General features: G+C 43.2%; 1 protein-coding gene across 12 annotated transcripts in view; it reads right to left on the bottom strand.

The window, feature by feature from the left end:
- Positions 1-284: 284 nt before the first annotated feature.
- The window catches only part of LOC140734898 (transcription factor COE2), a 318188-nt gene continuing 305626 nt past the window's right edge, over positions 285-12846 (bottom strand). For 6 of the 12 annotated variants that reach the window (XM_073059600.1, XM_073059582.1, XM_073059608.1 and 3 more), the window contains 3 exons: positions 11526-11626; positions 6855-6944; positions 285-576 (listed from right to left, as the gene is read on the bottom strand). In XM_073059600.1, coding sequence (XP_072915701.1) covers positions 6903-6944; positions 11526-11626 — 143 coding nt within the window. In that variant the 3' untranslated portion in view covers positions 285-576; positions 6855-6902. The remainder of the gene's footprint in view (positions 577-6854; positions 6945-11525; positions 11627-12846) is intronic. The other 6 variants (XM_073059618.1, XM_073059645.1, XM_073059660.1 and 3 more) reach the window with 2 other exon arrangements.

Raw genomic sequence — 12846 nt, 5'->3', positions numbered from 1 at the left:
CACAGCCTAGACAATCTGACAATAAAGGATGCCGCTTCTTTAAAGTACTGCAAATTTTCTTAAACCTTTAACTTCTAATGTTACCACTCACAACAAGCCATCTATTGACACTTTATTCAGCTGCATTTAAAAAAAAATCTTTTACTTCAATATCTAGTTCGTAAGCCAGCTCTTATCCAAAGGGTTAAGCTGATAAAATTGCCACATTAACCATTATACAAAATAGAAAATTGCAATTTTTTAAAGATTTCTTACCCCTCCCCTCCCACCCACACCCACCCATCAACCTTGTTCTGTCTCTCCCGCCACCACCTTTTGCCCTCACTTCCATGAGTACGAGGTTTCTTAAGTATGGATGAAGCCGAGTTTTCTACAATGCTGCGGGGAATTTGTTCAGTTCAGGCAACAAAGTACGTTAGCTTTGCTCCCACTTCCGAGGGAAGGCTGCTAATATTTTTGACAGCTGTTGATTCTGGTGATGCTGTTTTCATAGAGGGTGAACTTTGCTCCTTGGAATGCGAACTAGTGACAGGAGAGAACAGTCTCACATCGGGGGAACTACGAGTCCAGTCATGGCTGCAAAGACAAGAGGGGAAAATAGGAACGAAGGTAAACATGTGTTCATCCATCATTTTCATATAGATACTAAATAAACAGACATTTTAATACATATTGAGATCTTTCCAAAATAAGCTTGTTGTTGCTGTTTGCATTTTCAGTGTCCCAGATTCTCTGTGAGCAAGGTATCCCCCTTTCTCTTCATCTCTGCTGTTGGCACTAACTCTTCTGTGCCAGTTCCCCATTGCCCTGGATTAGCTGACGTTTCAAAAATTTCTCCACTTCCACCTTCAATACTTCAAATAATCTGATCTCTACAATTCACTGGGGTAGAAAACTCCAGAGGTTCACCACAATCTCATCACTTCTACCCTGAATTCTTCTAATGATCTGGTCTTCACAGTTCATGGGGTAGAAAAGTTCTGAGATTCACCACCATTTGCAAAAAGTAATTTCTGTGCACCTCCATTTTAAATGATGAGCCTCTTACCATGTAACTATATCGAGACCGTTCCAATATTGAAAACATCTCCGCAATTATCATGTGCTGCATACTCTGGATCTTATAGGCCCCCAGTAAGATCACATCTCATTTTCTCAACTCCAAAGAATCTAGACCCAACTTGTTTAGCCTCTCTTGATTGGATGATTTTCTGAATCTGGGTATTAGCCTGGTGAAAGGGCACTGGATGAGACGAGTCCATAGAAGGGTCTCAACCCAAAGCTTTGACTGGCCATTTCCCTTCATAGATGCTGCCTGACCTGCCAAATTAACTTATTTTTACTTATTTATTTAGAGATAAAGCATGGAGTGGGCCCTTCCAGCCCTTTAAGCCTCACCACCCCAGCAAACCCTGATAACCCCGATTTCAACCCCAACCTAATCACAGGACAGTGACCAATTAACCTACCCGGTACGTCTTTGGATTGTGGGAGAAAACCAGAGCACTCGGGGGAAACCCACACATTCCACGGGGAAGACGTACAGAGGAATATTTAAAGCGCAAGTGGTTAAATTTCTGAAACATCGGCGAAGCCGGGGCAATAGGGAACTGGCACGGAAGAGAAGATGCCTGGGGTAGGTCAACCAAATGGCAGGGCAGCCTTGATGGGCCGGGTGGCCTACTCCTGCTTCTACTGTCCTGCGTTCTTTCAGACAGCCAGGACACATCCCAAACTGGAATGTTTAACCCTCTCTTGCCCATACTCTGGTTACCACATTCCAAATGCAATCGGCTAACCCAACACAGCGCAGGAAGCAAAGCCTAGACCCTGGTGATCACAGGTCAGTGCACCTCCACAATGAGTCCGGCTTGTCCATGGATGCCTTCACGCTGTTTTGGCATTTTTTGAAGCTGTTCCTTCTGTCACTCTTGGTCACTGGGTTGGGATGGGTCAAGTGGCAAGGAAGGTTTGCTAACTTTGGCTCTAATTTACATTTTGCTAAGGTCCAGCATTACTAAAAGGATATCAGGAAACTTGGAGCGTAGAACTGACACTTCATCTCTGCACTGACTATGACGCCAACCTAACTAATCCCATTTTCCTGCACATCCTTCGGTTCCCAGCCTGTTTATCTACTCGTCTAAATGCCTCTTAAATGGTGCTATCATACCTGCTGTTACCTCCTGCTCTGACAGTGTGTTCCCTGCACCTACCACTTCCGGAGTAAAGAAATAGCCTTGCACACCTTCTTTAAACTTCCCCCTTCTTACCCTAAATCTATGCCCTCCGATACTTGATCTTTTAAGTTCAAAGTTCAAATGAAATTTATAAGTACGTAGATGTCACCACCTTGAGATTCATTTTCTTGCAGGCCATCACAGAAGAAAAGAGAAATACAATAGCTGAATGAAAAACTACACACTAACACAGACTGACAAGCAACCAATGTTCAAAAGAAGACAAACTGTACAAATAAAAAACATTTTCCACCCTGAGAAAAAGGTATTGATTATCAAAGTGTATCTATGCCCCTCATAATATTTATACTCCTATCAAGCACTGATGCTCCAGAGAAAATGATTCAAGTTTGTCCACTCTTCTTACAGCTAATACTCTCTAATCCAGGCAACATTCTGGAGAACAACTTCAGACCCTTTTCCAAGTATTTTCTACAACACGGTGACCAGACTTGTACAAAATGCTCCAAATATGGTCTTAACAAAATTTTATATAGCTGCAACATGGCTTGACAACGTTGATACTCATGTGTCCGACTGTAGAAAAGAAGAATGCCATTTACCTTCTTCGCCACACTATACTTGTGTTGCCACTTTCATAAACCATGGACTTGCTCCCCAAGTTCTCTCTGTACATCATTCCTCCACTTAACGTACACTTTATTTTGCATTTGACCATTGTCTGCATTAAACTCCATCTTCATTTCTCCACCCAAGTCCCCAATTGACCTATATCCCGCTGTACCATTTGACAATCTTCCTCATTCTACACCATCTACCAATATTTTATGTTGAATGAAAATCTACTAATCAGCCCACCTACATTTTTTATCCAAACCATATTCCTCAGAGGCCACTTTATTAGGTACAGAAGTGGAACTGGGAGTGGTCTTCCGCTTCTGTAGCCCAGCCACTTTAAAGTATGATATGTTTCGTGTTCAGAGATGCCCTTCTGCAAACCACTGTTGTTAGCTGAATTACTGTTGCCTCCCTGTCACCTTGAACCAGTCTGGCTGTTCTCTAAGAACACAAGAAACAGGATCAGGAGTAGGCCATCTGGCCTGTCGAGCCTTCTCTGCTGTTCAATAATATAATGGCTGCTCTGGCCATGGACTTACCTCCACCTACCTGCCTTTCCCCCATAACCCTTAATTACCTTACTACGTAAAAATCTATCCAACCTTGTCTTAAATATATTTACTGAGGTAGCCTCCACTGTTTCATTGGGAAGAGATTTTCTCAGACTCACCACCCTCTGGAAAAAGCAGTTCCTCCTCATCTCTGTCCTAAATCTACTTCCCCGAATCTTGAGGCTATGTCCCCTAGTTCTAGTTCTCTTCTGACCTCTCTCATTAACAAGGTGTCTTTGTCCACAGCACTGCCGCTCACTGGATATTTTCCCCCTTTTTTTTGTATCATTCTCTGTAAACTATTTAGACTGTTGTGGATGAAAATACAAGGAGATCAGCAGTTTCTGAGATACTCAAACCACTCCATCTGGCACCAACAATTATTCCACGGTCAAAGTCACTTAGATCCCCACATGATATTTGGTCTGAACCTCTTGATCATATCTGCATGCTTTTATGCATTGAGTTGCTGCCACATGATTGGCTGATTAGATATTTGCATTAATGAGCAGGTGTACAGGTGTACCTAATAAAGTGGGCACTGAGAGTATATTACAAGCAATAGAGGTCCAAGCACCAATCCCTGCTGAACATCACTGGTCACAGACCTCTGGCCAAAACAAATCCCTCCGTCACTACCCTCTGTCTTCTCTGCCCCAGCCAATCTGCCAATGTTGCCAACTCACCATGGATCCCATGTGTCTATCTTCCAGACCAGCCTACTATGAAGGATACAGAACCTTGTCAAATGCTTTACCAAAGTCCACGTAGACAAAATCCACTTCCCTATGCTCATCAATCATCTTCGTCACCTCCTCAATCAAATTGTGAAGCACAACTTCCCCTGCACAAAGCCATGCTGTCACTGACTAAGTTCATGCATCATAAATTATGCTGAACATCAGTGAAATGTTGGTTTGGGCAAAAGACTAGGATCCTCCTTTCTCAACTTGCAACTTTCCCGTACATCTAACCTCACCTCTCTCTAATTGTGTGCGTCCTTTAGAAGTACAGTCTGTAGATCAGGGGTTCCCAACCTTTTTTTAATGTCCTGTGTTACAGCAATTTTTGGGTTGAGCACATCTAGCAAATAACTTCAGCCACCAATCTTCAAATCTGAAGATAGATTGTAGATTGAATTTGAAATGCAGCTCTGAACAATAGGTTCCTAAAAGCCTTGAATCACAGACCAGACAATGCTGATTAAAATTCATTTAGATGACTGTGGTGTGGGTGCGAATCAGGAGGTGTGAAGTTTGTGTGTAGTTTTAAAGAAAGCATTGTGGATGTATTGTAAATATGGAATTGTCCTTTGATGTTTAGCACATAAAATATCAGGCAGCATGGGACAGCCAGACCTTTTCCCAACTGAAAGGGTCTCCATATGAAGCCTGCTGTATCTTGTTTTCTTGAATAAAGAGGCTGCTTCATACCTACCAGCACTATTCTCCGGTGAATTCATTCTTCATTCGCACAACAACCCCCTGGACCCCTGTCATGAACTAAGAGGTGCGTGGACCCCAGGTTGGGAACCCCTGGTCTAGATTGTCTGCTTCGCTTTGCTCTTCCCACCAAAATGTATCACTTTACGATGCTCGCTGTTAAATTTCATCTGCTTTGTCCACTAGTACCCTCAAGGACCTTCAGACACTGCTTACCAAATAGTTTCCTCTGGTCCCCAAATTGCTCCCTTTCAAGGCATTAACCTTAGCTTAACCCCTCCTGTTTTCTACATGCTGTCAGTCTCTTGCCCTTTCAAATATGCATTGAATTCTTCAGAGGTAATTATTACCCTCTGGGTGGTTGCTTTCCTCTGAGGTCTTTTGGAGCTAAATGGAGCATTTGAATTCTTTGCTGCCATTTATAAGGACCAGTTTTGTAAATTTGGATCATAATTCAGCAGAATTTTTTTATTATTAAGAAAGAGGATTGTAAGAGACCAAGTAAACAATAAAAAAGCTGGTGAAATATGGCTCATCTAATCTGATACAGAAATGTGAAAAACTGGGGCTAATAAAATTAGATCCATGCTCTTTGGAGTTCAAAGGAATGAGGGGTGATCTTAGAACATAGAACATACAACTGTACAGCACAGGAAGAGGTCATTCGGCCCACAATGTTGTGCTGAACCAGCTGAAAAGCAAATCAAAAACACCCAGACACTAATCCCTCCTACCTACACTATGTCCATATCCCTCCATCTTCCACACTTCCATGTGCCTATCCAAATGTCTTTTAAAAGCCTCTAATGTACTTGCCTCCCCCACCATACCAGGCAGTGCATTCTAGGCACGCACCACTCTTGGAGTAAAAAACTTACCCTTCACATCCCCTTTGAACCTACCCCCTCTCACCTTCAATGTATGCCCTCTGGTATTAGACATTTCAACCCTAGGAAAAATGATACTCCCTGTCTACTCTGCCTGTGGCTCTCATAATCTGATAAACCACTATCAGACCTCCTCTCAACCTCCGCTGCTCCAGGGAAAACAACCCACGTTTATCCGGCCCCTCGTGATAGCACATGCCCTTTAAACCAGGCAGCATCCTGGTAAACCCCTTCTGCACCCTCTCCAAAGCCTCAGCATCCTTCATATAGTGGGGCAACCAGAACTGTATGCAGTACTCCAGATGTGGCCTAACCAGAGTTTTATAAAGTTACAACATCTTACAGAAACATGTAACATCATGAGAGTACATGAAGGCTTACATGTGGAACATGCTGCCATGCTGTAGAGGCAGGTACATTAGGAACATTTAAGGGAGTCTTAGATTGAAACATGGAGGAGAGAGAAATAGCGGGCTATGTGGGAGGGACAGGTTCACTTGATCTTAGAGTCGGTTAAGAGGGCAAAACACCGTGGGATGAAGGGCCTGCAATGTGCTGTACTATTCTGTGTTCTTTGCGAGACAAGATATCTGGATGTTCAAAGGTGCAAAGTACTTTTATTATCAAAGTATGTATGCCGTATACAACCCTGAGATTTGTCTTCCCACAGACAGCCATGTTACAAAGAAAACAATGGAACCTGTTCAAAGGTAGTGTTTGAGGTACACGTGAATTTCTTTTTGCAATCTTTTGGGGTTCTTTACCCAGTCTAGCAGGGGTTCCCAACCTGGGTTCCATGGACCCCTTGCTTAATGGTATTGGTCCATGGCATAAAAAAGGTTGGGAACCCCTGATCCAAAGATCTGGGGAGGCCGGAACATTGGAAAACTTAAAGAAGACCCAAGTACATATTTGAAAGATTGTGGTACTAAGGGCAATGGGAAACTGGTACATTAGAAGAACTGAGGCCTGTGGTAGATTAGCCACAATCATATAGAATGGTGGGACAGTCCTGAGTGAACTGCTTCTGTTATCTAAAGATCTTATGCTCAGCATGTTGAAAGGATAGAATTCTAAAGAAGATGGACTTGGGGACATGAATATATGAAGAACTTTGAAGGTGGGAAGTTAGAAAAATAAATAATTTATAATCACAGGTCTCGCAGAACGAAGTCCAACGGTGCTACTGGAAGCTGGATGTATCTACATCTGATTTCCAGCATTTGAACGGGCCACCAACTTCCACTAAAAAGATAAATATTCATTTGTCAACTTCATTCTAAGTAATGTTGGTTTTAATTAACTTAAACCAATGATTGTGCTTTTAGGCAAATGCACTATTGGAAACAGTAAAAGAACTTTTGGCAGCATGAAAGCTTTGGACAACAGAGTAATTAAAATCAGGTTTAGTATTACTGGCATATGTGATGAAATTTGTTACATTTGCAGCAGCAGTACAATGCAATAAATAATAATTGAGAAAAATTACAGTAAGTATATATTAAATAGTTAAATTAAATAGTAGTGTAAAATAGAAATAAAAAGTAACGAAGTAGTGTTCATGGGTTCAACGTCCATTCAGAAATGAGATGGCAGAGACGAATCTAATGCAGTTTGTCAGAGTTTAATTTTGTCTTACAAGACCTGATGTCTTTCCATAGATGCTACCTGGCCTGCTGAGTTCCTCCAGCATTTTGTATGTGTCTCATATGTCTGGTTGCATTGTCTCCCATCCACTCATACCTGACCTCACCAAGTGGAGTCATGGATGTCTGGAGGAAACAGCAATGAAGAATCCTTCTACATTTGAGTGTGACTGTATTCCTGAGTCTCCACCCGGGACTTGCAAGACTAACAGTAGTGAAAACCAAGAGGAAGCAATGGAGATGATGAAGGAAGCCCTGAACACCACCAGAGATGGAGGACCTTCATTGCTGCCCTAAATGTCAGTGGCATAACAGGCAGTAATACATTAGCCTATACATTTGGCCTGTGAGAGGAAACCAGGGTAGATTTGTCCAGAAATACAGCACTTCACATGTCCAGAGGAAAAATATCAAGTGAAATGGGTCATCGGGGAGCTTGGAATCAAAACTCCAAGGCCAAAATCTGTATGAGAAGCATGTGGTTTTGGGCTGAAGCATTTTCTTGTCCAAGTACTAGAGATTCTGCAGATACTGGAAATCCAGAGTAGCACATAGAAAATGCTGGAGGAACTCAGCAGGTCAGGCAGCATCTACAGAGGGGAATAAACGGCCAACGATTCCGGTTGAGACCCTTCACCGGGACTCATTCAGGTCTTATTACCAACCCTGATGAAGGATCTCAGCCAGAAACGTCAATGGTTTATTTCTTTCTATTGATGCCGAGTTCCTCCAGCATTTTGTGTATTGCGCTTGTTATCCTTGTTCAAGCTTCACCTGATTACAGTTGAGCTCTGATAATTGGTCTGCAATGTCCTACATTTCCCTTGAATGCCTTTATGTCTGGCAAGTTAAATGACTGGGCTCAGTTCAGTCAGTGTGTTGAATTCCCCAAAATACTGCGAACCTCCAATGTGGAAACCAAATCCTCCTGGATTTCTGTGGTCCTTCTCTTAGCTATCCAAGTGGGCTGTTGAGTAAATGACGGACCTGTTGTACTGTTTGGGCTGCACATGCCAGGGCCAATTACCGACCTCCCTCATCTTGCCTGATCTCGACAAGGCAGAGACAAGTTGGGATCCCACTGACTGGTCTTTGTGTCCTTGTCCAGGAGAGTTGAGTGTGTAGGGAAAATAGGTTGGTTTTCTGCACCACAATGTTAGACTGCTGAGATGGATCTTGGACATCACCGATTGACCAACTGGATTTATTTGTTATACTAGCCTGTCTTTAATTATAGGTTTGCGTCCTAACTCATGCCAAATATCATTTACCCACTTGTCTCACTGGCCTATTATTGCTTCTCATCCCAGTATCTCAATATCAAAATGAACACTCACGTTGCCTAACCACTGCTTTTCACTCCAACTTGAACACATCTTACAGTTTTCCAATTTTGAAGCCGTGTACCTTCCTGATTTCCATCGCTCTGCATGGCCATGCCTTTATCTCTTTCTAAGCTCCGGCATTCCTTCGCTAGACCACTTGCCCCATCTCTAAGCACCTTTAAGGCACAACATAGGAGAACACAAGGCTACACCTGGTCTATAGGTGAGGGAAGAATCTGGGGAATAATGGAAAAGTTGGGGACTAAATGGAATCCGTATAGAATCAGGAGGTGGTAATTAATAGAACCATAGAAATACAGCTTGAATCAGATCCTTCGACCCAGCTTGAAGGATTTCTACAAAATGAATCGCGGAGAGCATTGAGACTGGTTACTTCACCACCTGGTATGGATGCACCAACGCACAGGATAGTAAGAGGCTTCAGAGGATTGTAGTTCCAGCCAGTTCCACCACAGGCACAAGCCCCCCCCCCCCCCACCCCTCACCCATCCCACTGCCTTTTGAAGGACATCTTCAAAACCCAGTGGCTCATTATAGGCCCTCACTGTGGGGGCTCATTACTACCATCAGGAAGGAGGAACAGGAGCCTGAAGATGTGCATTCAATATTGTAAGACCGGCTTCTTCCCCTCTGCCATCAGATTTCTGAATGGTTCATGAACCCCCATGATCTTCAAGAGGACCACAACCTTGACGTAGGGTTTGGAGGTTTGCGTGCCTCAATGACCCAGAGAGCTATGCTGGCTGGAGTCAGGGCCTTGAACTTTGGCTCTGGGTAGGGTCACCCATACCAAACAGGTCAAAGGGTAAGAGTGGTCCAGATTCGAGGGTTTAGCTCGAAGCTAACAACTCTGATTGGTCAAAAAATTGGTATGGAAACAGCAACGAAGAATCCTTCTACATCTGTGTGCGACGGTATGGACTGACAGTGAGGGAGGCTCTTCACCGCTGCCCTAGGTGCCAGCAGTGTATCAGGCAGTAAGCAACAAACCCATGAACACTACCTCACTATTCCTCCTTCACACTTCTTTAATATTGTAAATTTGTTATGCCTGCACTATACTGCTGCCACAAAACAACAAATGTCATGACTAATGTCAGTAGCAATACACCTGATCCTGATTCTAATCTCACTCATCCCAACCATGGTACTAACCAATCAAGTCCATATTCGGCTCATATCCCTCCAAACCAAGGGTAGCTAAACTTTTTTTTTGCCATAGACCCTTATCATTGACCAAGGGGTCTGTGGACCCCAGATTGGGAACCCCTGCTCGAAACTTATTATCATCAAGATAAACCTATTATCCCCATTCATTGTTGTACTTCATTAATTATGATGATTTCTATTGATTTTTTAATGGTTGATACATCAATGGGCAGAAGGAACAGTTTCCATGCAAGTTTTTGAAGAGTTGATAATCAACTTCAGGTATAATCAATGGTCGTATCTTGGGATTAAATATTCCTTAGTGAAGAAACGCAAAAGTTAAGAAGGATTTGGTTTCCACATTGGGAGCTCCCAGATTTTTTGGGGAATCCCACACACTGACTGGTCTAAACTCAAACATCTTAAGTTGCCAGAAATAAAAGCATTCAAGGAAAATGTAGAACGCTACAGACCGGGAACCAAGATGACTGAAATCATCAGAGTGTAATCGTAATGAGGTGAAGCTCGGACACAACACACAAAATGCTGGAGGAACTCAGAAGGTCAGGCAGCATCTATGGAGAGGAATAAACCGTTGAAATTTTGGGCTGAGATCCTTCAGCAGGACTGACGATGAGACCTGAATGAGTCCTGGTGAATAGTCTCAGCCACTCCATAAATACTGCCTGACGTGCTGAGTTCCTCCAGCATTCTTTTCATGCTACTCTGGATATCCAGCATCTGCAGAATCTCCTGTGCTTGGACAAGGGAACCCTTCAGCCAAAACCATACAATTCTCACACAGGTTTTGCCGTGGAGGTTTGCTTCCAATCTTCCCGATACCAACTTCACCTAATTTTGGTTTTCACCTGCACATGTGCAGTGCTGTATTTCTAGACAAGACCACTCTGGCAAAAGATATAGGTTAATAGACTGCTGTAAATTACTCCTAGCATTTGGTTAAGCGGACAGAAGAACCAGTTTCCATAGAGCAGGGGTGTCAAGCTCATTTTAGGTCACGGGCTGGATTGAGCAAAATGCTGCTTCATGCGGGCCGGATCAGTCGGACGCGTGCGAACGCAGCTTTTGTTGCCTCCGATTTTTCAGCCTGCTCTCATGTGTCTCAGTCTCTGCTATAACTACAAAGTGTTTCACTTTACAAATTCCGTTTCTTATGAAGAAGACTGCCGAATAAACACTAAAAACCCTGAAAACCTGGTACCTGAATAAACTCAGCATTAGCCATATCATACGCCATAGGCACTTCGATTACTGGGGCCAGCTTTAATAGTAATTAGATATTATCTCGCGGGCCAAAGATAATTCCACCGCGGGCCGGATTTGGCCCGCGGGCCTTGAGTTTGACATATATGCCATAGAGCATGACGTCAAGTTAAAATTTTGAAGAGGCAATAATCAACTTTAATCAATGGTTGTACATTGGGATTAAAAGAAAATATGCCTGTTTATCATTGATTACTAAAAATAATCTAACTGTAAATTCTTATTGTATTTTTTAGGCTGCATCAGATCCAGAGTAATGATGATTTTGTTCTCCTTTACATATGCGTGCTGAAGAATGACAATAAACAATCTTGAACCTTAAAAAGGTAAGATTCAAGTGTAAAATAAATTCTTAAGTGTTCTCCATTTCATGAAGCATTTTGTGAAGAGTGATCACAGACCTGCTGCCCATGGGAATTCTCTCTGTTGAAAGCAGGTCTAGGGCAGGTAATATGATCCCAGTCTGCCTGGCTGACACAGCTCAAGGTCCCCACTTCCCGAGCTGAAATAAACCACATTTCTGCTCATTTCTGTCTTTGGAGGTTAGATGAGGTTCGATTCAAAGCAAAAAAAAAAGTGATTGAACGTTTATAAAATATTTTTCTGTCAATAAACAATTAACATTTGTGTCCATAGCTAATTTTCCTATCAGGGGATTAACGCAATCTGTACTCTTGCCACAACTTCAGCCCAGCAGGCTCTGCTCAGTGTCAAAAGTGGTACATTTGCAGTCTGACAGTATAGTTGCACAGAGACATACAGAACCAGGCCCTTCTGCTCATCGGGTATGTACTACCCTCTGAGAACCCATCTACAACAATCTCTCTTATCAACTCCTGTCTGATAGTCTTCTATTCAAATGCTGGACTAAAATACTTCTTAAATGTCGCCAGAGCCTTTTCAGGGAGTTTGTACGTGCTCCCCGCGGCAACGTGGGTTTACTCGGGGTGCTCTGTTTCCCTCCCTCATTCCAAAGGCATGCTGCTTAGCGTTAGGAAGTTGTGGGCATGCTTTGTTGGGCTGACACTTGCTGGCTGCCCCCGGCACATCCTCAGACTCTGTTGGTTGTTGATGCATAATGACACATCTCACTGTATGTTTCAATGTCCACGTGACAAGTAAAACTAAACCTCTTTTTCTTCATGCCTGCCCAGTGCGTCACAGGTTCAATTTCTGCTCACTTGACATTGTTTTTGTAAATCTTTACTTAGAGATACAGCACGGCAACAGGACCCTCCGGCCCAACAAGCCACCGCCGCCGCCCAATTACACTCACGTGACCAAATCAGCTACTAGTCGTGGTAAACCTTTGGATGGTGGAAGGAAACTGGGGCACCTGGAGGAAACCCACGTGGTCATGGGGAGAACGCACAAATTCTTACAGAAGGCAGTGAGAAATCTTCAGCAACCCACACAAAATGCTGGAGGAACTCAGCAGGTCAGTGTTCAACAATGTTTCTGACCTCTTCTTGTCCAGTCCTAATGAGGATTCATCTCACTAACTCCACTAAAAACAGTAGGAGTTCCTATAACTTCTAGAGAGTTGTGAGGGATAGCGCGTACCTGGTGTCTCGGATTCACCTGGCTTTTTGCATTTGGTGGAATTTCATCTGATATGTTGCCCCAGGGTAAGACAGTATCACCAGCAAGTTAAGCTCACTATCGCAGCATGTGGAGCCAACAACCACTTTCATCTCTGCAGTCTCAGAGTCAGGCCTTTCA

The sequence above is a fragment of the Hemitrygon akajei genome, chromosome 1, assembly GCF_048418815.1.
Source record: "Hemitrygon akajei chromosome 1, sHemAka1.3, whole genome shotgun sequence".
NCBI lineage: Eukaryota > Metazoa > Chordata > Chondrichthyes > Myliobatiformes > Dasyatidae > Hemitrygon > Hemitrygon akajei.
The sequence above is the reverse complement of the archived record's forward strand: the minus strand, read 5'-3'. Positions and strand labels throughout refer to the sequence as shown.